General features: G+C 38.8%; 2 protein-coding genes across 4 annotated transcripts; one reads left to right on the top strand and one right to left on the bottom strand.

Moving 5' to 3' along the window:
- Positions 1-102: 102 nt before the first annotated feature.
- Positions 103-12351, top strand: clcnk (chloride channel K). The gene is made up of 20 exons (XM_067526950.1): positions 103-280; positions 358-539; positions 1511-1642; positions 1728-1856; positions 2029-2168; positions 2258-2335; positions 3042-3117; positions 3696-3821; positions 4509-4593; positions 4853-4954; positions 5400-5484; positions 6143-6301; positions 6980-7049; positions 7193-7279; positions 7629-7845; positions 9673-9806; positions 10220-10338; positions 10690-10770; positions 11017-11103; positions 11365-12351. The coding sequence occupies exons 2-20, from the start codon at positions 389-391 to the stop codon at positions 11401-11403; spliced, it is 2097 nt and encodes a 698-aa protein (XP_067383051.1). The 5' UTR covers positions 103-280; positions 358-388; the 3' UTR covers positions 11404-12351.
- Positions 10189-26841, bottom strand: fam131c (family with sequence similarity 131 member C). Of its 3 annotated transcripts, XR_010916344.1 has the most exons (7): positions 24662-26839; positions 23001-23065; positions 21213-21297; positions 15120-15365; positions 14783-14872; positions 13638-14100; positions 10189-10320 (listed from the first exon to the last, which is right to left on the bottom strand). XR_010916344.1 is itself a non-coding variant. In XM_067526952.1 (6 exons), the coding sequence occupies exons 1-6, from the start codon at positions 24690-24692 to the stop codon at positions 13829-13831; spliced, it is 786 nt and encodes a 261-aa protein (XP_067383053.1). In that variant the 5' UTR covers positions 24693-26841; the 3' UTR covers positions 13492-13828. The 3 variants fall into 3 exon arrangements, 2 of the variants coding, with proteins under 2 accessions (XP_067383053.1, XP_067383052.1); XM_067526952.1 differs by lacking the exon at positions 10189-10320 and having other exon boundaries at positions 13492-14097; positions 24662-26841; XM_067526951.1 differs by lacking the exon at positions 10189-10320 and having other exon boundaries at positions 13492-14100.
- Between the last annotated feature and the right edge of the window lie 1094 nt (positions 26842-27935).

Raw genomic sequence — 27935 nt, 5'->3', positions numbered from 1 at the left:
GTATATGTCTATACAGTGTGTTTATAGTCTTGCTGAGAATATCATCAAAACTCTATTAAAAAGCTGAGAAGCTAGAAAATATTTGCTTGTACTCTGCCTATCTGCACTCCAGATATATGAAGGGCAATTTCCAACGTTCCTCCACAGAGTTAATATTAGCTACTCTTTCAACCATGACTGCTTCATTATGCAAATGCCTTTAATAACAGAGGTCAGTTGTGCTACCAGCTCACCTGCACTACATACATATACCCATCTGGACAGATATCGCACTCCCAAGGTAAGTCTATCTGTATTCATGTTTAGAAGTAATTGTAACCTACTCCTACTCCTGGTATTTTTGTTTGATTTTCACAGAATTTCCTTGAGAGTGTATTCATTAGACACAATGAAGAACCTGGACGAAGGCCCCGAGAGAGGAGCAGACGTAGAGAACAACAACCAAGGAGGAGAAAATCAATCAGAGACATGCCACAATAGGAGTCCGCTTCTTTCAGATCCATGGAAACCATACGAACGGCCCCGTGCAATCGTCAAAGGTCAGACTGATGAGCAAAATCATTATGATGTGATCGAAACTGACCAGAGGCTTGTATAATAGAGGCTTTATAATAGATCAAATCCTGTATAGTGAGAGTTACAGGAACTGTTATTCAATTTGTAATGATTTAATATTTCATTAATATTGATTATATATTCTTATTTATGGTCTGAGACTGTTACTTTGCACGCTTTGCACAATTTCAGTCCCATATTGTTCTCACTGTATCCTGCTGTTTGCATACAGTATGATCCCAATTTAAATCCTTGAAGCATTATAACCTGTTTCCATTGCAGGAACTCAACAGTTTTAAGAGCCTTGCAAAGCTTTTGGTACTAAGTTGTTTTTCCTCTAAATGTTACAAACCACGCCCTTTGTTAACAAAGCTAACAGTGGAGCTGTGTCATATTTATTAACTGTCAGTGAGTAAAGTTAGCAATTGTGTGATAGACAACAACGGAAAATATGTTCCAATATCTTTACGACTTTCTTCTCTCTCTGTTCGCTTGTGTTAATAAATCTTTGTTCCTGATAGAAATATTTCAACTGTTACATGGATTGACATGATTTTATGTACAATATATTTATGGTGTACAGAGAATGATTAGCATGACCTGTGTGATCCCTTTTTCATTAGGTGCCACAAGCAGGTCAAACCTACTCATCCAATAAACAACTACTATGAGTTCCCAGATGATGCATTGTACTGAAGAAACTGTCAGTAGTATTAGGTCCTGAGCTGGGTAAACAGTTACTGATAGATTATTATTCTGCAAAATGTAGTGAACTTATATTAAAGGCTCTGTAAACACATCTGAGTTGTTGTCCAGCCAGTTGTCTACACTGTTTCACAAACTCTATATTATTAGTTCTAACCAATAAATGCCACTTTAATGCATTTTTTGAATGAATGGGGATCAGAAACATATTAAACTATGATAAGACTGTTACATATCTTTGTGTCCACAGATTGGCTGTTGAAGCTGAGGTGTTGTTTCGGAGCAGTGTGTGGGATGGAGTGGTACGGCTACGCAGCTTTAGGCATTTTGACGGCTTTCCTAAGTTTCCTCATGGACTTTAGTGTATTGAAGCTGCTGAATGGTAGAAACACACAAACACACACTCACAAAAATGCACACACACGCACAAAGAAGGATAATTAGTCTCTTTATTACTTTATTTACAGCTCACCAGTGGCTTTATGAGAAGCTAGATGGCAACCGTCTGCTGCAGTTCTTCTGCTGGACTCTTTACCCAGTCTGCCTCTGTGTTTTTGGATCAGTGTTCTCCCACAACATTTGTCCCTTCGCCACAGGTCTGCCCACTGCAAATTTCACTGGTGACAGACAGACCAGATTAGAATGTTTAATTTTCAGTTTGTATTCAAATATTTAAAAAATCATCACTGGGTTTTCACTTTCATGTTCTTTATTGATCAGGTACCTCTGTTTATTTTTATTTGGTTCTTTTGATTAATTTCTCCCCAGGTTCAGGGATACCTGAGGTGAGAACCATACTGGCTGGCTTCGAAATGCCTCATTTCTTGTCTGTCACTCATTTGTTTACCAAGTTCCTGGGCCTAATTTGTACACTGGCAGCCGGCAGCACTGTTTTCCTGGGCAAAGTGGTGAGAGACATTTCAGTAAATCTGAACTAGGAGAGTATTCTTTAAAACTACATGGTCTTTGTATCTATATGATGTGTGTCTTCTATCAGGGTCCATTTGTGCATCTTTCTACCATGGTGGGGGCGTACGTAAGCAACCTCTGCACTCTTATACAGCCTAACAAGAAGGTAAAAATACTGTTAAATTATATAAAGTTATAAATTGTTTCACATATTTCCACTTCCACACAGTTACTTTACTTTTCTTCTCCATTTCATCCATTTGACCCATTATGTACGGCGGCCCTGAAAGTTCAAAGCACTACACTTTGAGAAAACATATGCAAACAGACAAAACTCAAAGAAATATACAAAAACAACTTCACCAAATTGACAACACAGGCGCAGCATTAATAAGTGCGCCGCAAAAAGCCACAAGACAACCAAACTGAGAAAAGCGTTGCAAAAAGAGAAAAGTGTTGCAAAAGGGGAAAAGCGCTGCAAAAGCCAGTCACAACAAAAATGGCTCCGGGAGTAACTACAAATACATTTACAAATCTAAAGGTCCGTCCGTCACTTTTTCGGGTCCCCCGAAACTGTTGTAGACAACTGTTGTAGCCATGTTTCCAGAGACTCATCACCAGACCCTGCAGGTATCCTCAGGTTGGTGCTGATGTTTAGCCTCGTTTAACTCATTGTTTTTGGTTTTCCAGCCTAAACACCTCACTCTCCTGAATGGATCCCAGCAGCGGCAAACAGCTGCTTTTTGCAAAAAAGCTCAGATACTCTGCTCTAGTCTGTAAAGTCAGGGACAAACCGGTAAACACAGGGGAGCACCTAGTAGATCGAAATATTCCCTTCAGTTGTTCATGGAAACCCTTTCCTTCCCTTTTAGGACAACGCAACTAGAGAAATGCTGGTTGTAGCTGCTGGAGTCGGAGTAGCCAGCTGCTTTGGGGCTCCTGTCAGTGGTGAGAGAGACCATTCTGTAATGTTCAGCATTAAGAATCCAGTACTTTCTGTATTTCTCACACTGTGGGTAATGCATTTCCAGCTTTACATATCTTCTCTTCCTTTCTATCCTCCCTCGCCCTCATGCTCCTCTATTAGGTTTACCCGTTAATCCTTTTCTAGCTGCTTTTCCTCCTTTGATCACCTCTCTTCGTAATATTTCGATTTCTCACCTCATACTTTATTTAATTTTTCCAACCTTGTCCAGGGTTCAGCTCTCAAGGTACAAATGCCATATGCACTCAAACTGTAGACAAAATTAAAATGCCACAGTTAGATCAATCATTTCACTTTATGCACATCTTCTGTATTTTTTTCCCATTTATTAGTCCTCATGGGGAAACCTGACAGACCATGAATATTGTAGCTGCTTTTTTAGGTGCTGGGGCAACTTCTGATTCACTATCATACCCAAGGACGCTTTAGCTACTTTTAACACTGTGATTAGTAGGATTTGACAATTCCTACTGCCGTTTTTTGTGTACAGCCACTTTATCGCACTCATTTCCTTTTGACCTCCCCTCCTCTGTTCCTTTAGGTGTGCTGTTCAGTGTTGAGGTGATGAGTTCTCACTTTGCCCTGAGGCAATACGTCCCTTGTTTTTTCTCAGCTGCCTGCGGGGCTTTGACCTTCCGCCTCTTCTCATTTTGGAGTGGAGAGGGAGGTAATGAAGGCCCTGATTCGCCCCCTCGTGGTGAACAAGAAAAAGGTCCCATCTTTTTGAGTGCCTGACACTGTGACCCGAACTAAAGGAGCGCTTTGGCTCGGGGGTGTTTGGGCACTTCATTCTAATTAAGACTTTACACAACGACATTTTAGACTGCATGGTGCTACCAAATTTGTGGCAACAATTTTCAGAAAGCCCTGTCTTGATTTAACATGAACAAAGCCAGATCCATAAAGACATTTGGTGGGAAGCATTTTCACAAAAGTGGATGCCCATAGTTTTAAAATTTTATGATATATGGTTGCAATGTTCAGGTGACCATAAACTTTGCTGGAATCAATACACAATTGTAAGAATTAGAAAAAGATTAAACACTTTGTTATATGCCTACTTACTTAATATATTATTACTTAATAATAAATAAGGTCTGGGCTAAGCAAAAACTGTTTCTTCCCGTAGGAATAAAGATGCCACATTTTAAAGTAGACTGGTGATTTTATTTTAAAGTGAATGTCTTTAGTCTTCAGTCTGTCAATAATGTTGACCGCTAAAAGCTAAAGTGAGAGAAACACCAGGGAAAAATAGTAATAACTGACACAACAAAATTTCTAGGATAATGAAAGGATGGCTGAAAGGCTGTGGAAGAAATTGGAGCGATAACTCCAATCTGTTTTGCATTCACAGAAACTCTTCAGGCGTTGTTTAAAACTAATTTCCCCAGTTCTTTACCTTTCTACCCGCTGGAGATTCTGCTGTTTGCTTTGCTGGGGTAAGTTTATTTTTTAACAGCATCTGCTTGTTTTACTGACATTTTGTAGTCATAGTGATTTTGATCCAAATGAAAAGCCTTGGCCCAGGACTGTTGCACTATTCTTTTGTTCTAATTAGCACTTTTCATTTGTTCAGTCATTTCCTTGCCTCCTCTTCATGACTTCCTTTAATGACTTCCGATTTTCTATTGCTGCCTGGGTTAAAATAAGCCAGTCGTCACTCATTGTGGATTCGTTTGGCTTTCTGTCTGGAAACAGGCTGCTGTGTGGAGCTGTGAGCTGCTGCTACCTCTTCTGCCATCGACGTATCCTGCAGTTCATTAACACAAACTCAGTCCTCGTCAAGATGCTGGCAACAGAGTGAGAGCTAATTTCTGACAATGTCAAAGTTGGGGTGTGATGCACTGATGAGTCACTGACTGTGTGAGACAGACTTGTGAGAGCTGAGTTCACTTCAAGCAGATTGATGGGCTGGGGTCCCAAAAGCTTGTGAGTTCCTTTAAGGGCAATTCACAAGATGAATTTATTTTAGAATGCAGATATTTTGCAACTACAGAAGCAAAACAATGAAGCAAAACCCAAAACTGATCTAAATAAGGTCTAAAGCTATACTGCTCAAAATATTTAATCTACAATAGTTGGTGTAATGCACTGTAAACCGTATAGACTATAAAAAAGCAGAGCTGAGGTCACACGGAGCAGAACAATCAATAAAATACAAATTTCAATGTGTAGGACCCAAATGAGGGTGTCATTATAACAATGGTGTGTGTGTGTGCATGTGTGCATGAACACCTCTTTGCAGCAAAGGACTATATGCAGGTGCGGTGGCCTTCTTCCTGGCATGTGTGACGTTTCCACACTTTGCCGGTCGATACATGGCTTCTAAGGTAGGAAACAGAAGTTTTTCAAGGACCAGTATGTTATTTTGGGGGTTAAACCCACATATTGAATGAGTTGGAGTCACACTGGATTAGGGATATATTATGTTTGTTAAGAAAATGTCACTCTTGTCACAAAATATTAGTGATGCACTCAAATTTTAATTTAGTTTTGTTCTCCCCTGTGTGATCATCATTAGTAACATTTCTGCCTGTTGTTTCAGTTATTGCAGTTCCTAAAAGTAAACAATGTTTAGTCATAATGTTTTCTTAAAAGAAAAGGCTCAGGTTGTTTTTACGACCAAGCAAACAATAAGCAACAGTAATAAAAATTGTGAAAGAAATCTTTCAGCAGTAGGAACAAGGGTAAATAGCTACAGATCCCCACCCTTCAAGGAAAATATTGCACCTGAGCAGAGTCTTGCACTCTTGATGTTTTTAATATGAAGTGTTACATTTATCATCCAGTTTTGAATATTTAGTTATTAAAGAAGGAATAAATGAACTTGTGTGTTATAAAGTACTGAACATACTGAACACACTGAACACACATATTTGTTGATTGTATAAAAAAAACGCTGCCGTATCTATTAATGTTGAGCTTTTGTTCACACTAACTGCTCTTGCATTTTAGAAAATTATCTCATGACAGTCATCCTCTTTGCAGTGTACAATGAAGCAGCTCCTCACCTCCTTATTGAAAGGTGGGCAGTGGATCTCCCAGTCCCATAATGCCTCTGTGCAACTGGAGCCTGACCCTTTGTTGGAGTGGAACTCATCAGAGAGTCCGCTCTTCTTCACTTTGACTTTCTTTCTGCTTATGAAGGTACAAAAAATGCGAAAGCAAATTAGAGAGTCTTTTGTCTCTGTCAGCCTCACAGATTAACCAGAGTAAAACAGGAGGCCTGGCTACCCTCTCCTCTTGCTCCCATGGGACATAGTGACTCATAATGGACATACAGTAATACATTTTCACAACAGAGTAGGCAAATTAAAAACAGTTTTATTATTTGAGGCTGCAGTGTCTTGTGAGAGCTGATGCTCAATAACAGCAACACTTACGCACAGGTTTAAGGTGTAAGCCAGTCAAGAGAATAACAGAGTCATTGGTATTGATCAAGAATCCCTTCAAGCACCCACAAATTTATCCCTAATTCGTGTTCCAGTTGGAAAGCCAACCTTGTGTAATATTGGAGAACAAACTATGTGGAGATTTCTGCATTAGGAACAGTTACGCTTCTCCAAGTGAAGCATCTCTAATGCAATAAACTCTGTGAGAAATTCCTACTCAGTCAGATCCACTTACTGTGACACACTTTAAAATGCAAAGTAATATGAAGATTGGCATGATTCAATATTTATTTATGCAAAAGTGAGTTTTAAGCAGGGCAAACATTTTGCTGTATGCACACAGACTTAGTGAATCATCTGCATGCATGTGCTATATAAACTGTTCAGATGTTTCAGAAATTTGACAGTCTGTGTCTCTGTTGTTGGCTCTGAGCTGTGGATGTTGGTCCTTGCCTGCACTCTGCCTGTGCCAGCTGGATACTTCATGCCAGTCTTCGTCTATGGTGAGTAAATGGAAAAGACCTGGATAAGCTTATTTTGCGGAATATCTGAATGTTTTCATTTAGGTGAGAGGAATTTGTTTTTCCTGGAAAAAGGGCAGATTGAAAAATAAAAATCTGCTCATGTGTTTCTTTCTGTTTTCCAGGAGCAGCTTTGGGCCGTTTAGTTGGGGAAGGAGCAGCTTTTTTGTTTTCCTCGACTTCAATAAATCCTGGGGGCTATGCACTGGCCGGTACATAGTGTTAATATATTAATAACATGCAGTTCTGCAAATGCAGCATTTAAATTACTCGTAAATGTACCTGAATATAACTATAACCGGTACAATATTTTGTAAGCTGCATAGTAGTTTGGTCTAACATCTGCCAAGAGTTCATAGTCAAAGAGTTCATATTGTAGAATAATAGCCATGAATTAGATAATTTCTGTAAGATTGCAGTTGTTAGATTGTTAAGACCCTGTGCTAGTATTTGCTCCTGTGTTAATTTGGGTATATACAGTATGGATATTATGCTTAGTGAGTAAAAACATTGGTTTACAATGGTCTTAATATGGACCTCAGTTTATTTTCTGGCTTGCAGGTGCAGCAGCTTATTCTGGGGCAGTGACACACACCTTGTCACCAGCTCTCCTGGCTATAGAGGCTACTGGCCAGTTCAGTCATGCTGTACCTGCTCTCTTCGCCACCCTGATGGCAAATGCTGTTGCTCGTTCTCGGCACCGTCCATCTTTTTATGACGCCCTCACTATCTGCAAGAAGCTCCCACACCTGCCCTCTCTGAAGAAGGCATGTCCTTGGTAAGTGAGAAACAGACAGATTAAAGGGATTCACCATGTTTGTAGTCAGCTCTTAAATAATAACAGCTGGGCTAAATAGTTGAGTGAAAATGTTTGATTCCCTTTTCATTTAAACTTTAAAAAGAATGAAATTAACATCCTATTTAATGCACATTCAGCTAGTTCAAATGTCCCTTCTTCATCAGGTGTAACAAAATGGTCAAGGAGTGTATAAAATAATTATAGTAAAATTACATCTGTGCAAAAGTTTGCATTTGTATAATATAACACGTTTTTATACTGGGGCACTCCAATGTTTGTGAACCCTTAAAATGTTCTCTATTTCAGCTTAAATAACACTTTTTTTTATGTATTATTGAAAACAATTTCCAACCTTAAATATTTGTCTGACAAACATATGTACTAACTGCTGTCAACACATTTTTAGCAAAAATGTTAACTGTTTATTCGCCCTGCATATTAGCTTATAGACAAAAGGGTTCACAAATTTTTGAGCACCATTTTGTATGACTTGGCAAGAGAAGAGAATTCTCATACTGGAACTCCCCTGTTGTATAAGTGAAACAGATCATAAAGTAACATATAAAACTATGTTATTGTGTCTATGAGTCACATACAGTCTGTCATGTTTTGGTTCTTTAATGTCTTATGAAACCTCAGGTTCGCTCACAGCAACACTGCAAGCAGAAAGGCTGAAGTTTGTGATTTTTAACAGATAAAAATCTAAGCAGCCAGCCACAGTAAGTAATGGCTGAGTCACAGAGATTGATTGAAAACCACATCAACTACGCACAAATGTATTTCGTTTCTATTCTTCTCCCAGGGAGAAAAACTTGGCAATTGCTTGAGCAGGCAAAAAAAAATAAAAAAACAACACTTGCAGTGTACTTGAAGATTTGTGCATTAGAAACAGTTTATCACACCTGTTAAATCCTCTCTAGTGCATTAAGCTCTCTGAGAAAGAGAGAGACAGAGAAAGAGAAAGAATGATTACTACACCTCATCTATCACCTGTTTTGGTTTTTATGTGGTCTTTTTGCAGCAAAATAAATATATATGTCACAATGTATAATGGAAAAACTGAAATTAGACAAATCAGAACTTAACATCTGGAATTATACAAATATGAGTCCTTACATCACCAGATGTTCCACTGTGACTGTGCATTGAGAGCTTTGGTTAAACACACAAATAAAGAGTTGACTCACTGCTGTTGTGGCTGAAAGTCACATAGATTATGTGCTTGAATCTATTTAAATGTTTTGTTTCTTGGAGTGTGACAGTAGCATGGCAAGAAATGTAATTAAGATGCAAAATGTCAAAGCAATCAAATAAAATGTGCATATGACGCCATTCTTCATCTGTCTCAAACACAGACAGAGGAGGAATGTACACGTACAGGTCCTCGTTGACATGCATTCAGCCTGACTCTGCTTCAAGTGCTCCTCTGACAAACCTCTTAAACTACTTGAAAATGTTTGTGGAACAAAAATAAAGGTTCAGTAATGGTTTGACGTGCAGCACGAACTGCACTGTCTGAGCTTCCAGCCTGCATTTAAATGGGAAGAGAGTGACATTCTCGGATAAGAATATAACTTATTGTTATTTGTTTCTGTCTGCGCTCAAACATGTCAGAGCCCTTTATTCATTTGTGAATAGATTTGTGAGTGAATTATTCTCAATCAAAAGAGGTCTTTCAATATTGCATTGTTGTCAAATTAACTAGTGCACCTGTTCTCCAGCTCCTGATGCTGCCAACAGATTATTAATCTAATTTAGCCTCAGCTGCTTTTGTTCCACATGTAACGTGATTGCTGTCTTTTACAGGCTTCCCTCCACACCAGTTGGACAGGTTCTGGGAGTGAAATCAGTGCGGCTGCAGAAAGCAGCTGGGCCAGCGGAGGTTCGACATGCTGTCAACAGCAGCACAGAAACACAAATCCCTGTGGTGGACTCACATGGTGCGCAGATATTTCAAAGTGTTGTAGCTTAGTTTTTTGGCAAAGCAGTGTTCTATCGGAATCTTCTCATGAAAAACATAAAATTCAAGGAAGGATGTGGAATAGTAGCAGAAGGATCCTTAAGAAATTGTTTGATTCATGCTTGTTAAACACACTGTTATGGCACCACTATAGAGCTCATGAAGGGAAACGAGGTAAATGATTACAGAAATAATTAAATGAATTTGTAGCTAAAAGTGGCTCAATAAGGAGCTGAGAAGTTTGAGAAAAATAGTCAGTTGACCAGCTGAGCCTTTCAGCAGCAATCCATGGATGATTTTTTACATTTGCAACAGGCAACACTTGAGGCTGCATGTGCTCCTAACTGCAGCACTGACTGTGTTGAAGAAAATTGATTTTCTCTCCTCTTTAAGAGTCACAGGTTTTACTGGGCTTTGTCCTGCGATCAGAGCTGCTGATGTTTTTGCATGACTCGGAGGCTGAGGTACACGCCTGGATGGACTCCGTCAAGCCGCTGCAGAGTGAAGAAGAGGTAAAGGAGTGAACAGTTTGATGCTGTTTCAAAGGCAGGTCGTGTCTTTTCCATTTGACGCCGACTGAATGTAAAACAGTATAAAAAAGGGAACAGGATGCACCAACAGTGTCTGGCTGACGTAAAACCTTTTTTTTTTTTTTTTTTGCCAGCACAATTCCATTTTACAGCGTTATCTGGAGACAGAAAAATACTTGTTGAGAATTGAAAGAACTTGTAGAGCAAAGAGTCACAAAAAAAATGAATAAATGAAATCAGTTTTACCGCGAATCATTTCTCCAATATTGCTGAATGCTGCTGCATCAAACAGAAACTGCCTACAAATGTAGAGATTTTTGTGCTGTTCTACAGAATCCAGAGAAACATCTGGATGAGGTCTGCAGTATTCACCCAAACCTCGTCCTGTTGTCACCTCACAACACTATACAGGAGGTAATGGACTTAAGGAAATGGCGTTAGACTCTTTGGTAGAGGCTTTTTAGTAAGACTTCTAACACCATTCCCCTACTCCCCCTAAGTGGTCAAGCAAATCAGGTATTGCATCTTTAACAATATGAGAGTTGTATCAATCTTGCCATGGAAAGAAAGTGCAAAAGCACATTTCCCAAAGGGATAAATTTATACAGTATGTTTTTAAATTTAGTAACTTCTAACCCAGTTTCCCCTGTGTCCTGACAGGCCTACAGTATACTGAGTTTATTTGGAGCCCAGACCTTGTTTGTCACAGATGAGGGGCGGCTGGTCGGGCTCATCACCTGGCCAGAGGTAAGGAGTTTTTGATTTTATGTGTGTTATCACACTAACCAGCACTCGCACATTTATTCTTCAATATAGTCCTAATGACGCACACAGCCTGACTTTGTTAAAGTCCTCTGCTGCCATTTGTGTTGTATATGCACTTTGCACAGAAGATCATATTCCTGTTTGGTTTTGTTAACATTATGCACGATGTTGGAATAAAAATAGCTACTTAGGAATTTAAAGCAGTCTCTTCCCCCCTCCCTTTCCTCTTTTTTTCTCCTCCAGATGAAAAGAATATTAGAAGACTTGCTCAAAGAAACCTAAGCAGCAACACACAGGAAATAAGCACATGTATTAACATCAATACATTACTGTCTGATTATGTGGTAGCACAAGCCTGGCTCAAATAATGATATCACTTCTACATTCCCCAAACCTGTAATTGCACAAACTGTCATTAGCTGGAAGCTGCAATGATAACCATTTATCAGAGCTTATTGTTTCGCCTTTTACTGTAATTAGCCGGATTGTGTCCACAGAGGAGAAAGCACTCTCATTCATTCTCAGTCATTCAGCGAGCCACACTTCGTGAACATGCAATATTAAAATTTTGTGTCCACCCAGAATAATTTACAGTGAGAATGAAATAAAACTGTAAAACAGAAACTGGTGTGTTTTCCCTGCAAAACGTTCACTGTACTGTATGTGTTGTTTCACAGACTGTGTCTAAAGCAGGGGCCTAATCAACAAACTTGAAACAAACAGTTTGTGTTTTTGCAGTTCATTCATAAATGTACAGTCATCTCAATGGTGTAGCATGTTGCTTTAAGTTGTTGTAAAAATATGATCATTTGACCCAGACTCATTGAATAGCTCTTCTGTTTCTGACCACTCAGAGAATTCTAATGGTTTCTGCCTCACCAATACGTTTTGCTGCATTCTTTTTTGGCTCCACATCCATGATCTGAATCTCCCATTCCACTAAATCCCAAAGGTTTTCTACCTTCTTTTTTTCAGACCAATCTCTAGATGGTTTAGAATGAAAGTCCCGGTTGTTCAGCAGTTTCTGGAATACTCAGACCAGCCCGTCTGGTGCCAACAACCATGTTATGTTCACTGAAATCACTCAAATAGAACATCAGGAAGCTGCCATGTGTTGATCTGAACATTTCAGCATCAATAAAAGCATGAGAATTATTAACTGTAGAAAAATATGGACACAAGCACATTTTGTCATTGGAATAACGTCAAGAATATAGCAAGTGTTGCCATGGTAACAAAACCGCTGATTGGCCTAATTAAGTCTTGATTGCAGGTGTGTTGTTTTAGTGTGACAGTTAAAATCAAGGAATCTTCTGAATAATAAATAAACATCACAATTGTTAAAAAATGTGTTATTAATGAATCTAAAAGAAAAGATCTGAATGAAGAATAGAAACTGAAAGAATCTGTTTCCAATCCAATATACCTGTTGCTTAAAAAGTTGCTTGTTTAGTGGAGACATAGTTACATAGTTTTTATTTCTACAATTTTGAAACATTTGAAGGACATTTTAGGATATTTTATTTAAGATTAATATTCCATAAATGAAATCATTTGCTTTTCCTATACGTTTATTTCCTGTTGTTTCCAGACTCTCAGACACTGTGCTGGTATTGATAAATCACTTTGCTTTTATGCATCTACAGTATTTCTCTAAAACGTACCTAGATGCAATACAATAATAGCTGGCAGCTTGTCAGGGGATATCTCAAACTTGACACTGTTTTTTCATAATGTTTCTCTGTCAGGTACGTTCTTCAGGCAAATAGAGACATAGCTGCACTACAGTGCTACTTAGACCCTAAATCAGGAGTGTTCTTCTGAAGAGTTTTGTTTCATGGTGGGTGTGGTTGTTCTAGCTATGCACAGCCTTTTGTTCTCCTGTATCTGCACTAATTGAACACCATTCAGAGTCGCACTGAGATAACAAAAAGGGGACGCACAGCACAGCTTTCTGTTTTTGTAAACCTGTGCTAAACCAACCCCATGACGCTTGAAGTGATGATGCTTTAACAGCACCATTCTCCGACCATTTCACTCAAAAACACGCATACTTGCTGTCACACATGCAGAAATACACACCACATGCGAGCAGACAGATTCTCTTCTCCTCCCTTTCCTACACACTGCTCCCCTGCACCCATCACTGCAAACCGAAAAGTGTGAATCATGGCTAATGAGTAGGTGGGATAATTGGGTGTAATTCTTTGCAAAAGAATTCTTGTGTATGGGTTCAGAGGAGAAACATAAAGACAGACACATTTTCAATTAGTTTGGCAATATCTTATAAGCAGATTGGACTTGTCCCTTCACCGAACACATCTTTATGTCTGTCAGTATGAAAGAAGAAGGGAGCCAAAGAGACCTGGACGGGCTTATACAGCACATATATTAAAACTGAGGTTTTATCATAAGATATTTACTTCAGCATCATTTTACTCTTCTGGTTCAGTTCTACATTAACTACTAAAACTTTTATGTACATTTGATAAAAAAATTAAGATGGGGGGAAATACCATTTGAATGCTTTGTATCTGACCAGGCTTAAATCCTTCCAGATAGGCCATTTCAGAAATTGTCTCTTGAGACATCTCACAGAAGTCTGTGTGTATTTTTGTATCAGTCATTGCTGGTGGCTGAGAGTCAAAGGATCTTAGTAAGAGAGATTGAAGTCAAGATTGCTGGCTTGTTTTCCTGTTAACTCTCTCTAGTTGTAAAAAACATCATCCTCAGAGAGCGAGCTGCTGTCTACATGTCGGACAGCCACCTCTGAAGTCACCGTGCCTCTGTCCTCGAAGGGATGCTCTCTGTCCTGCTGTGTGGTGGACGTGAGGGACATGGAACCAGCTGGCAGTTGAGGGACCAGGTTGGCCGCCCCGTTGTTGGCATAAGTCTGGGCATGGATGCTGTACAGATGCTGAGGAACGCCGACGCTGCCCCCGTCCAGAAGGAACTGAGACAAAAAATGGCTCTGTGCTGCTAAGGAGTATAAGAATATCAGTCAAGAAAAGGCATATTTCATGTTTTCTGAAATGGTAAATGCTTGCGGATCACACTCCACATATGCTGCATTCATCTCAAAGGAAATGTTACATTTCCAAATGTTTGATGTCTGATGTCTGATGTTTGAATCTGATAGTAATAAGTGATCAACATGTAAGATTCATCCTCTAGTGACCCGGTAGTTGTATATACAGTTTCATGGGAAACATGGAGATTCTTCATTCTGTGCCAAAGTGTTGAAATGAGCTATGGTTCCCTTTAGGCATTTCAGCTTAAATTAAGGGAAATATCATCAAACTTGCCCCCTCCTGCAGGCAAAAATAAAAACAATTGTTGCTACTTGACATTCATCTGCTTAATTGGGGCTGCCATTTTTATTGTGTTCTGATACCAATATGCTAAAATTATGCCATGTCTTTAAGAAATTATATTTGCATAAGCCTGTGCTGAAGCACAAATTAATGCAGTTATCTGTCTCTATAAAAACAACTTTGGTATTACCATGAAACCCAAATAGAGAGTATCTGTAATTCTGCAGTTGTTTTGCAAACCTTGCAAATCCCTCTGTCTGTAATAAATGTTTTTTTTATCTGCAGGGTTTGCAATATAGAGTCCTTGAAAATTCCAGTGACATATGTAATGCTTTTACTTGACTAACCTTGTAAGCTGGTGGAGGGCTGCTCTAAGCCTTCGTTCATGGACCACACATTCATCGCTGCCTCAGCCAGGGCAAACTGCTCTGCCACTCCTGTGGAAAAAAAAAGGCACACAAATGGTGCTAAACTTGAAAGTGGACCCCCTGTTGTTGGGCACCACATCACAAACAAAGGGAAATCGAACAAGTGCAGTAGATTTAAGTCACTGTCATGGGGAGTATTAAGGGCTTTTGATTTTAGTAGACACTTGCTCTGAATAAGCCAATGGAATGACAACTATTCCCAGAGGGACTTGAGCATCATCATGTGGGCTGAATTAAATCCATCAGTCTATCTCACCTGCAGCGAAGCGAGCCTCCTTGAACTCGTCCGTCATTTGGGAGTAGAATTGTTCATCTTCCTGCAGCTCGGCCTCCATGCCCCCCCAGCTTCCACCTCCTTTGCCCCTGGCACCACTCCAACTTCCCCCACCTCCCCTGGCCTCGCCGCCTCCACCCCAACCTTTCCACTCAATCAGGTGAGCAACTCGCCCTTGGGCCATCGCTGTCGGTTTGGTGATGTGCTCTTTTATTGTGGCCACCAGACCTTAATAAGGCGAGGACAGGAGGATACATTGTTAAAACGTTTATTAGATAAAGGGGACCAGACTGAAAAGATGAGATAAGTGTGTTGGCAGAGAAAAAAAGGTGATTAATTATCTGGTGAAAATATGGCCATAAGCTCCATAAAAAGACCATCATTTTCTATATTTTTAATAATTACGTACATTCTTATACAGATATTTAACCTAACAATACTTCTGCTCAGGCTTTGTTTTTTAATTTAAATTGACATAATAGAAAAGAAAGGTGAAATCACAGAATGTTTATACTTATAGAAGAATTTCATAATTGTTAGCATAACACCTGCTTAGAAGGTGAGCAATTACTCCTGTTTTGCACAACTTCAGTCATGAAAGGAAGCATTTCTGCTGCTGCCTTCTGATGTTACACACACCAGAAAACAAATAGGAGAAGATTGAAAATGAGAGTCTCTAAAGTCATTTGGGTTATTATTTTACCATTTCATGTTTATTACTGACTGCATTTCAATAGCAACATGTGAAGCTCAAAAACTCATTTCATTCTGGAGTTACTGGTTTAACTAGAGGCCTGACATTCCTTATTTTGTGTTTTTGGGTATTTGGTTGAGTCCCAGGTCTTCAGATGCCTCAAATGCAGAGGTAGAGGGCTGGACAGGACTCAGGTAAACAGACAGTTACAGGCAGGCAGGTAAAAGTTCTACAAGATTTATTAACTAACTATCACAGCTGACAGTGCTGGCAAAAATGAAAAATAAAGAAACCGAAACAACTGTGTCTTGAACAGAGTGGGAGCAATCAAACAAACTAAGGCAACAAACAACATGATGATTTCATAATTAAGGAGGTGGAAGGGATGATGAATGAAACAAGCTCCTGTCGAGGGTACCTGAGTAAGCAGAGGGACAGCAAAGCAAAGGAACTGGAGGTAGGAAAAGATTAGTATGAGAGCAGACAGAGACCACTGTATGTGTGCAGTCATATATAAGACATGCAAAAGCACAAACTCAAATGTATTTTAATTTATCACAAGTTGTGTCATCTAGGTTCGCATCTTTTCAGTTACTATTTCACTATTAAGTCCCCCTTTGGCTCAAATGATACTTCCTGTGCCTTCTTTGCACATCCAGACATGTGTCAGGGCATTTATGTTTAATTGTTGTGGTATTTTGCCAGATATAATCTTGAAGCATACATGTTTTTGTTTTCCCAATTTCAAGCAAGCTTGTTCTTGAATAAGAGCGGTCAAGTCAAGTCAAGTCAAGTCAACTCAGATTCAAGCATTTACTCAACAGCCTTCAGCATTTACTATTTATGTGTCCCTGCATCTCTACAGTAATTATTCATTATACATAGAATCACTGGACAAAAGTACAAAGATCTCTTGATCACTAGAGACGATGATAGACCAATCTTGTAAAATGAAGAGTGACTGCAAATGTAGTCATATTGAACAGGGAAATTAAACCATGCAGAAAGGACAAAAACAAAAAATGGAGGAGGCAAAGGTTGAAAAAGGAATAAAGGAAGAAAGGTTATGGTTAAAAATTATATGGGGGAAGGCAGAGAAATGTCAAGAGCGGGAGGAGAAGAGGACAGGGTATCAGATGAGAAAATCAGGGAACAGATGTGAAATTGAGATGGTTTCAAAGTGACAAATGGATACAGTTGAAAAAAGAAGGAAGCCAAGAGAGCCAGCAGCCTGGGCAAACTGAAACTGAGAAAAACATCATGACGTGTTATTTTCATTTGAGCTCAGCACCTAGAAACTGTGTTTTGTTGTGAACTGTGACACCCACTGCTGTCTCACGCTAAATCCACACTGCGACAACTCAGTTATGAATCTCTGTTCTAGCTGTGGATGGAGGCGAGGAGGCTATGTTTGCATATATTAAGTGTTATATGCACACTGTTGGAACATTTGTTTTTCAAATACGATATTTCAGGCTTTCAACAATATAATGTGAAAAAGCCCAATTCATATTAGCTTAGCCTAGCACCCCAAAGAATAGTAAGGTAATGTATGTGTTCCCAGTGTGCAGTGAGCAGCAAGAAACTAATTAGCAAGATTTCGCTCATGGCTTTTATAGTTTTACAAAGGGTACAAGGCACTGATGCACTCAACACTGTTGGGGGCTTTTGACTGTGCTACTACATGTTTCTATTCTCATATTTGTACAAAAACCATATGCAAAACATATTCTAAAGGGTATGGGCTGAGAATTTTTAACTTAGATGTTAAAATGTCCCATTGTCATAATCTCTGTGTGAAGAAAACTGAAATATATCATGTTTTTAGTTACATAAAATCATAATGTTTTAATGTGGAAGATGTGGAAAGGCATGAGATTATCTTTCAAAACTTTATTTTGCCCCTCTTACGTTTGTTTCAGATTCACTTTGCCCCATGTCTTTGCTGTGCAGCCAATATATTCCTGATAAACACAATAGCCCAGGCAAATATACAATGCAGGCTAATCTACCCCAGTGCTGAAGTTCTTCTGGTGCTGCATCCTAAAAGTAACTACTCTGGGCTGAAAAGGGGAATTCATCCTTCAGCTTTTTTGAAACTCACACTGTGAAAAACAAGGAAATATTGGGCCTAACAATGCTGCCAACCCTCTTGTCAAGAGGGTCACAAAACAATGCAGCAGCTACAATATGTTAATTCGCCAGAAACAGCAGATTTCAGGTGGTAGGGGACCTCTAAAAACCAAACCTTTGGGGAAAAACAGAACACACATGCAGTAGTCATGAAAGTCTGAATGGAAAGAAATGGAGCCTTTCTACTGATTTCTACTGTGCACCTCCCAAGATTTGCTATTATTCATTCAGTTAATGTAATAGAAACCAGGAAGTGAAATATCTAATATGACTGGTGACATCTTCAGTTACTGAAATTCAAAAACAGCTGTATATTACAGTATGTGAAGCATTGATCCCCGCTGCATGTGAGGCACAGACCACCCTGTGAAAACTGTAGGAGCCACATTCAGAAATTTGTTATTTACCAGCTAATGTGGTAATAATTGTAGAAAATTACCTATAATAACATCGATCCATAATTGCTCTTATTTGACAGTTGGCAATTGACTATGGGTTCATTTCGAGCAGCAGCAGAATGAAACCATAAAAAAGTACCAAAACAAAGCTGCACCGGTGACTGAAGTGAAATTAGGGTTTAGGACTTTAAAGCCTAAAAATTCAAAGCATCATTTAATATAGTTTAAAATAAAATAATGCATCTAATGATAAAAAATACTAGAGGATGTTAAATGTTAAAAATAAATGTTATCACAGTTGCAGTTTAGTCACATACAGATGCACTTTTGAGATGTTGATGAATGTAAACATGGACGTTTGTTCCAAATTTCATGGTAATGTGTTCAATGGCTTCTAAAATATTGAATTCAAAGCAGCAAAGGGAAAGTCACCAAAGTCAGGACCATCATGCATAACATTGTGTTGAGGGTGCACAGTTTGACATTCTCATGGAATTAATACGATAAGTTTAAATATATCATACAACACTAACTTTACTTCCAACATAGACTATAGTAAGTCTACAGGTGTGTTTACAGATTTCTGTGTGCTACATACAACTGTTTGAAAATGAAAAGCCCTAAAAAGTCCAAATGTTTAAAGTACAGCTTTTTATTCATTTGTGTTTTTTGTTTTTCAACAGATTTAATTTAGATTCAAAATCAACCCAAGTCGCCCACATTGTGCAACATCACTTCTAAAGTACGGTGGCCCATTAGTACTTGTGCTTGTCCCTAGGGTACTTTTTTAGGCCACTGGGTAAAAGATGCCCGCTATGTCATGTCTGATTCCTTGTTTGCAGAGTTTTCTGCTATGTGGCCTGATACCACTAAGGCATAATATGAGATCTTGTGACTCCACTTCACTCTGCTGCAGTCTGCATGTTTCAATTAAAATCAAACATGACTTTCACAAAGAAACTTGTAACACGTAAGTTTAACTCTGGCTGCACTAACCTGCTATGGCTCTCGTCTCTGCAGCTTAGCCAGTCCACCAATCATGCTAAGGTCACCTTAAATAAGAAACTTATGAAGTTCTTAAAGGTTTACACATTTCTTCAAGTCATACATTTTTTATGTTAAGAGCGGAAATTGCTCATTTGTATTTCAGACTATTGTTTAACATTCGAGCGACTGCAGCAGCACTGCTGTGCGGCTCCACTTGCTTCGCTGCTACTGCAGGAGGCGCTGTCCTGCTGGCAGGAACCAAGTAACCTGACGAGAAGGGGGTATCTGTGTGCATCAGCCTGCCTTATATTTGACTATACAAATAACTGTATTGTCATCTAAATATTATCGCTAACACAAATTAAACAGATACTGTGAAAACATAATTGAACCCTTTCCATGACCAGGTACATGCTCGCTCAGGTTGAATAGGCCCACACTATATAATTTAAACAGGAACCAAAGCTGTGGAGCAACAGGCTGACATTGCTATCCCCATGACTCTGCAGAGTGTCAAAAGACCCGTGCAGCATACTGCATCTTAGCTGCTCGTCCTGTTAAGAGTCGCAGTGGAACAAAGCCAATCCAAAGTCACAAGGTTTGTCACAGGGTTTAGAGACTATCATTCACGCTCACATTCACACCTATGGGAGAGTCAGCTGTGGGAGGAAACCCTCACAAGCACAGGGAGAAGTGCCAATCTGTGAAGTCTCTCAACATTTAATGTGCACATTAGCGTTAAATGTAATCTTGCTATTCAAAATCCCAATTCACAGAAGCTAATGCCTGGTACATGGTTCTCCAAGTATAAGCAGATATCTATCTCCCCTAACCTTTTATAATCTAATTGCTACAGATTTTTATTTATGTCATTAATTCCCATGAACTTTTGCACACAGGATAAGTTAGTCTTACAAGGTGTTCATGATACTTGCCCAGCACATTCAAACGATAATAGCATTACATTCGGTTAATTTAATAACCATGTAACCCACCTTCATCTCGTTAGCTTCATCCAACACTATTGCATTTGTGGAATCTAATGAACATTTCCCTTTCTAGGAGCCACGAGCATGAGTTTAGCCATTAAATGTTAATAAAATCACATCAGCCTGATATATGTATCAAACAGCATTTTACAAGAAGAATAGAAGCAGCAATGTGGTTATGATAATCTTCTAATGCAATTATGTTTATAAGATAATATATGCATTTACATTGTGATCTTATTTGAGCATTCAGGCTCTCAGTTGCACTTAGAAATTGCTTTGCCAATTGAAGTGATGCCTTAAAACGTTTTTTTTATTTTTGTAATGCACCAATTCTGTCACTCCTACAGCAGGTGTCAACCTCTCATGCATCTGCCTGAACATCTGTATGTGTCCAATGTAATCAGGTTTTCATGGGCTTTATATTTGTACTGTAAGGGCAATAAGGGCGCCTTCACTGAGAAAGGTTTAGCAAGGCATAACACATTAACTGAGGTAATTATGTTCACGCAGAGAGAGGGAAGCAGACAGACGGAGGATGGAGGGCAGTGGATAATAAAGGAGTGGGAGGCAGTGACATGAAGAGCCACAGAAAAAACGTAGAAGAAGATTTCAATTCTCCCTTTTTGACTGTGTATGTATATGTACCTGATTGTTAACTCATATCTTTCTGGGTGTAATGGTATTACAGCATGTGTGTGTGTGTTTGTGTCTGTGTGTCTGTGTGTGAAGAGAAAGAGAAGGAAAAAGGGAGGAAGCAAATTGCATTGTACCAATTTCCCAGCTTGATTTTTCCCAGCGTCATGTTTGACTCATAGTGAGTGACATCATGAACTACGACTGTTTGTGTCTGTGTCTGTGTGGCCAGTCTCACCCATCAAAGTGGACGTGGCCAGCTCAGCGATGTCGTAATGACTGGTTTTATCTGCCACACTGTCATTGGAGGGATTCTGGCCATCCTGCAGAAAAAAGTTGAACATCAATGAAATTAAGGAGTATTTCCAGTAGGACCTTTATTCTTAGCTTGTAACATTAATGCTAACATTCCCTTTATCCCCAGGGGATTTATTATATCTTGAGGAACAGTGCTGAACCATACCATGGTGTATGATCAAGACTGGGAGTATAACATTTTGACACAAAAGGCACCAAATACAATTTAAACACACACAAAAAAATTATCTTCCTCTCTGGCAATCAAGTCCTGTTTCATGACTGAATCATTTTTTCACATATTTCCGACTTTTTCTTTTCAAGGAAAATGGTGATAATGACAATAACGGCCAGTATTTGCTGAAATTGTGCTGCATTCACACCAGTTCTGAGTGAGCTGCAATGAAACAAAGGTATTTTAAACTGTAGCCCATATGGTGTTTATTCCCAAGTAGCTCTGATTGGTACAAAGGGAGAAGCTGCATTCAGTGTAAAATAGATTTTTTTGTATTTTAGTATTTTCAGTGGGAGTGAAACCTTGAAGCTTTGTCAAAGATGATAAAAGGGAAATGGGATAAACAGGGATCCCTACACACCACTGCACTATTTAAATTGAAAGTGCAGCAAAACATTGCAAATTAAAGTTTTACAGATGATAAAACTCCGCAGGAAAACATGCAGAGTGTAAAATAATCAAAGAAGGAAAACCAGGGTCCTCTAGAGCAAATCTTTTCCATTTCTGTTTTACCAGACTTTTCTTTCATCGCTGGATGTTTATTAACTACAAGCCCAATTCCAAACACTTGGGGAATATGTGTTAAACATAAATAAAAACAGAATGGAATGCAAATGCAATTTACCCTGCACACCAACCTGCTAAAACAAATAAAAATCTAATCAAATCAAATCATAAATCAAATACAAGCAAAACAATTTTGCAATTTGTATATAAATTATTATTCTTACTTACTTTAAAGAAATCGATACAAGTGTTATATATTTAACTGATTAAATTGAGACATGGGAAATCTGAAGGCTAAACGTTAGCGTGCTACACTTTTTTAAAAAGATTGTTTTGTCTTATTAAAGCTGGTAATGTTCTTTTTAATTGTTGTTTTATAGTTTAAACTTTATTTGTCTTGGTAAAAAGCAGAAAATTTCACTCCAGAAGGATCAGTGGAGAGTGTTTTGGTGCCTGAGTAAGCAGCACACTCAACAATTTATGTGTTAAAGTGAAATTGTCCATAAAATGGAGGCACTCTTCCTGTCCACAGTTACACTTCATCTGACTTAGCGATAAACATGTCCTAGGCAGATAAGCAGCTGAATCACAGATGAATTATAAGCTAAAATCGAGTCCTTCTATTTGTGGTTAAAGAATTTCTTTTGAAGTGAGCCGCTGTTCAAAAACTTCATTAAACGTTCAGCTTATTTCACTGTCATTCAATTAAACCTTTGTGACCAAGCTCCCTGGTTTAGAATTGTCCATATTTTGAGGGTACTCGAGGAAAGTTTTCTTCCTCAAGCTCAACCCAATTTATGGGGATAGAGTTTTGGTAAGAACCTGCTAAGAACTGCTAAGAACCCTTTAAGTCAGGGCTGTTACATTGTGAACTGACACTGTAAGAGCTAATATATCTGGCTTTCAGCCTTCTTATGCGAGGGGGAAGCTGGAAAGGCCAATGTCAGGTCAAAACATACAGGGCGAAGGTTTAGGGCTTCTACTAACCTTGACAGAGGATGGCTGACCCTCTTCAGTCTGGCCCTGCAGTGCTGTCATGGGAAGGTGGAGCTCTGTAAGGAATCACACAGATTTATGTTCTACGTGTGTGTTCTTCTGTGCATTGGTATATGTATGTTTCTAGTCAGATGTTGTGGTCTTTAAAGCCAAATCCCTCTCAGAAGGCCAGGGGTCAAACGAAGCTCATATATAATGTATAAAAGGCAGGGAGAGACAGAAACATAGAGAGAAAGAGAGAGATAGTCAGCGCTCCATCTTCATAGAGCCATTTACCCAGACCCTCACAGCATATTTAATTTTGGGCTGGGTTACACTTTCTATTTGTTTTCTAAGTGATGGTAATGAGGCCCATATGGATGGCAAGAGCCAATGAAGTGCAGGTCAGTGCAATGGAGAGTTAACATCACTAGTTAACATCACAATATATATATATATATATATATATATATATATATATATATACATACATACATACATACATACATACATACATACATACATACACACACACACACACACACACACACACACAGACACACACACAGGAATATAAACATACTCTTGGGGTTTCCCCCGGGAGGTGTTGTCAAGACAATTGGCTGTTGCTATGGAAACAGTACAGCAACAGGAGGCGAGTGATACCCTTTCATTTACTTAAGCCACGGTCACCTGCACACACACACACACACACACACACACACACACACACACACACACACACACACACTCACACAGATAAATACATGCTCTGGTGCACAGAGCTGAATCTGGTTTCTCATCAGATGCTATAAGTGAAGAACCCTTCTGTACTTCTGGGTTTAAATCAAACAGTGAGCACAAACACATAAACATATCTCATATCTGTTTGTCTGGAGCCTCACAGACAAACACAGCTGCCTTCCTGTTTTCTTTCTCGGCTTAAAAGCGCTGCTCACACTACCTTCTACCTCGCTAAAAGCGTGCCTTCCTAAACAAAGGCACGCTTGTCTTACAAATATATTTCCAGACTGCATTACAGATTTAGGCTGGAAATAAAGCGTGAGAATAGAATGTGGCTTCACAGTAAATATCATGTACTACTGCCAAAACAACAAGCTTAAAACTATCACAGCAGGCTGTTACCTCAAATCAACTTTTAAAACTAGTTTTGTTTTTTTTTGACATCACACTTTGTGTTCTTTTAAAAAAATGGGCCCTTCTGCCAGCTGAGCCATTATGATTTTGTCCATACAGCTTTTAGGATACAAACAAACATCACCATTCCTGTCAAGACTAGGGACAGAGCATAAATATCAGAGACAAATTTACAACCCAAATCACATCTTCAAGCCATGACAAGTTGGACATGAGCTTTAGATGGGTCAGTCATATCCTAAAGCCACTGTTGTCCTCCACTGATCCTCAGAATTACGCTTATCATCCTTCTGCCCCCTGGGCCGTTCCGAAACAGATTCACTAAAATATTACAATAATAATAATAATAATAATAATAATAATAATAATAATAATAATAATAATAATAATAATAATAATAATAATAATAATAATAATAATAATCGTTTATTTTCCTGCTGTCAACAGTTCCTGCAGGTTGATCCAGCTATCAAACAGACCCACAGACATGGACACACAAACAGGTGGACACTGACCTTTGTGACCTTTGCAGAAGCAGGCACCCATGATCTCAGGACAGCCAGGCAGTTATCTGTTCACCATGGTGGCTTGAGGATGAGGAGGATGAGGAGAGGGTAAAGAGAGGAAGGAAGGAATGAAAAAAGGCAGCAATAGTAGCAGAAGTATCGGTCAGCTGAGGAGAAGAGACAAGTGAGGAGCCGAGGCAGGGGAAAAGTGAGACCGGATGCCAGATGAGCTGTAGGCTGACTTCTCTGTATAGGAGAAGGGAGGTGAGAGAGTGACACAAAGAGTGGGGAGGGGGACAGAGAGTGCGAGAGAGACAGAGAGAGAGCAAAATGGGGATAAAGCATAAATGTCTGTTTGCTGACGATTTTAAATCTCCTCCCCTCCACTTCTTCTGTTCTCCTCCCCTTCTGTTCTTCCTCTCCATCCTACTGTACAGTATATAGAAAACTCTCACTGTCAATGGAGAACTCAGTGATGAACCTATAAGGGTGAAATGTTACATTTGTTACTACATCAATCTATGCAAAACTTCCAGTGTCTTGCTCTGCAATACACTGTAATCTTTACTTCTGCCACCTCCTAATATACAGTGAGTCCTGAAACTGTACAGGGTGTATTAAGTAAATTTTCTTTACCACATGATCAAAAAATTGAAATCAAACAAATTCTTGCTTGCTAGTTAAATGCTAACTAGGTTTCTACACTAGGGCTTCGTATAATTTGAGAATTGTCGATATTATTGCAATTACAATATGTACAAGATGAATAATAAGAGTTTAAAACTGCCAGTTAAGTCTCAGTAGACTTCATAAATTCTGATATACACCATACTTAGTCAACCAGGCTAAATATTACTTATTGTAATACAGCACATCAAAGTATATTCAGTATATTCTCCTCTAAAGTACAAAAAGAGTTTTGGTACAAGAGCGTTTTAAATTTTACTTTAGGCCGCAAATGACATCCACAATATGTAATAAATAATCCAATAGCACAACAGTGTTACATTTTTTAGAACAGGCTTTACTGCTTTGAGCCCATAAACATGTAAATCCACTATTGGGTTTTTTATACTTGTGGTGTTTATTAAACATAATTTGTTTAAATGGTTGATATGATGTTTCTGCTTCATTAACTCTGAGATAAATAATGCATTTCTATTTTTTAAAGCTTTTTATTCAGACATGGTAGAATTTGTAATGCATTAACACCTTCATGCAGGTCATTAGGTGTCTCCTGTGACCTTGTTAGCTCACAAACACATGCACACACACACACACACACACACACACACACACACACACACACGCACACACACACACACACACACACACACAAACACACTTTGAAAAAAATAATCAAACGCAATAGCCGGCCCTTCGTCGACTTGTTTCCTCCCTGTTTGTCTCAAATTCCTCCTGGTATGGATAATTCATTATTTCTAAACATTATTTGTGACAAAAGTCCTCTCCCCTTCATAGTGGGGAAAATCTTGTTGCCATGGCAGCCAAGCCACTCCGTGCTTTTGAAGATTTTTTTCTCACCTAGCCAGAGAAAAGAAGAAGTGAAAACACTTTTTGATGGACATGGAAAGATTGTGCTGATAAAGTTAGCAAAACACTAGACATGGATGCTAGAAGAAAGACAGATGTAGAAAGGAAGAGCAATGTGCTGTGTTAACAGATGTTTATTTTCTCTAAATTACCTTATTTAGAGAATTAGAGACCCTAATAATTCATTTTAATGGTTTGCAAAATGACAAGACAAAATGAACAATATCCATTAAGGAGCTGGAGGCTTGGATAGAGAAGTGATGGTGATGACAGAAGAGATCTGCACTAAACAATATGGATACCAGCTCTATGATTTTTATCATATGGAAACCTGTTTGAGAACAAATACGTGAAATGACAAAAGAAAAAATACCCCGCTAAGAATTAGGAGCCACCTCATGCATTGATTTGCTCCAACATTAACACTGGTGGTCTTAACAATGTGATGTAGAACAAAGTTCAGCGTAGCCAGTTTAAACAGTCTGCAGCTACACAGTGCTGGACACAGCTAAATGTGATTCACTGTAAGCAGAGGTAGTAGAAGTAAACAAACTCATTACTTAAGTAACAGTGCAAGTGCTGACCTAAAACACTTCTTCAGTACAAGGAGTATTTTAAATCTTTGCTTTAAGTAAAAGTATTATAAAAACATTATCTTAATGTTACTTTAAGTTCAAAAGTCAAGTAACCCATTCTGGTAAATAATAATGCTATTTTTGCACTGCTACTCAAAACAGAAATCTGGTTAAGAGTAGTCTGACCTCATGTGGTCAAAAGCTAAAAGTGCACCAGTTTATTTATAGTATATATCTATATACTATATAATGTTCTTTTGGCTCCTTTGAAAAATGTTATTAAGTAAAGGTAGGAGGTTCAGGCTCTGTGAGATAGAGAAAGTGCTTTTTAGAGTGTGCCATCAATAATTCAGCCCAGCAGGAGAAGGGAGAAACTCAATGGGTAGAGCAGCATGATGGGATGCAGAAGTTGTGGGATCAAATCCGAGCCTGAGCCACCAGGTGTGTCCTGGCCACCCCCTCACTGCACACTGCTTCTCCCCAGGCGGAAAGATTAATTTAAAAAACAGAGGTTGTTCTGTAAGCTCCTGGCTCTCACTGAACATGTTGCAGAAAAGTTCATTTGTCATTTTGGAGGTATTCACATTTCCACATCACAATCCCTAAACACGTCTAGACACCAGCGGTTGTGTAAACCTCTTGGTGCTTACTTATGCGCAATTGTTCTGATCTATATAATGGTGTTTCTTTTGGACCTTCTCTGTAACTTTATATCTAACCCTTTTTAAATCTTCCACCAAACAAAATTATTCTAGTTTGACATGAAAACAGCTTTTGCTCAGTAGATGAAGAGAGAGAGAAAAAAGAAGAACTTATGTTTAATGTCTTCATGCACTGTAATGACCCTCAATGAGACACAACAGAAACAGTCCTGTGTGGCAAAATGGAAGCTTGATCATTCTCAGATTCAAATTATACATCAAGCAGGTTTTTTATTTATACTGTCAAGGTATGATGGAGTAAGATTACTGTTGTTCTTTAATTGTAAAGACAAAGGGAATTAAATTTCCTACATAGAGAAAACAACTGCAAATACAGAAAACACAACCGAATAAGAAACATGCTGCTGTTATACTTGCAGTATTTCTACTTCATTGTGCTTTCAGTAATTGTGTTTTCTGTATTCACAGCTCCAAGTCTACCTGGTGTATTTT

This window comes from Channa argus, chromosome 13 (assembly GCF_033026475.1).
Source record: "Channa argus isolate prfri chromosome 13, Channa argus male v1.0, whole genome shotgun sequence".
NCBI lineage: Eukaryota > Metazoa > Chordata > Actinopteri > Anabantiformes > Channidae > Channa > Channa argus.
The sequence above is the reverse complement of the archived record's forward strand: the minus strand, read 5'-3'. Positions and strand labels throughout refer to the sequence as shown.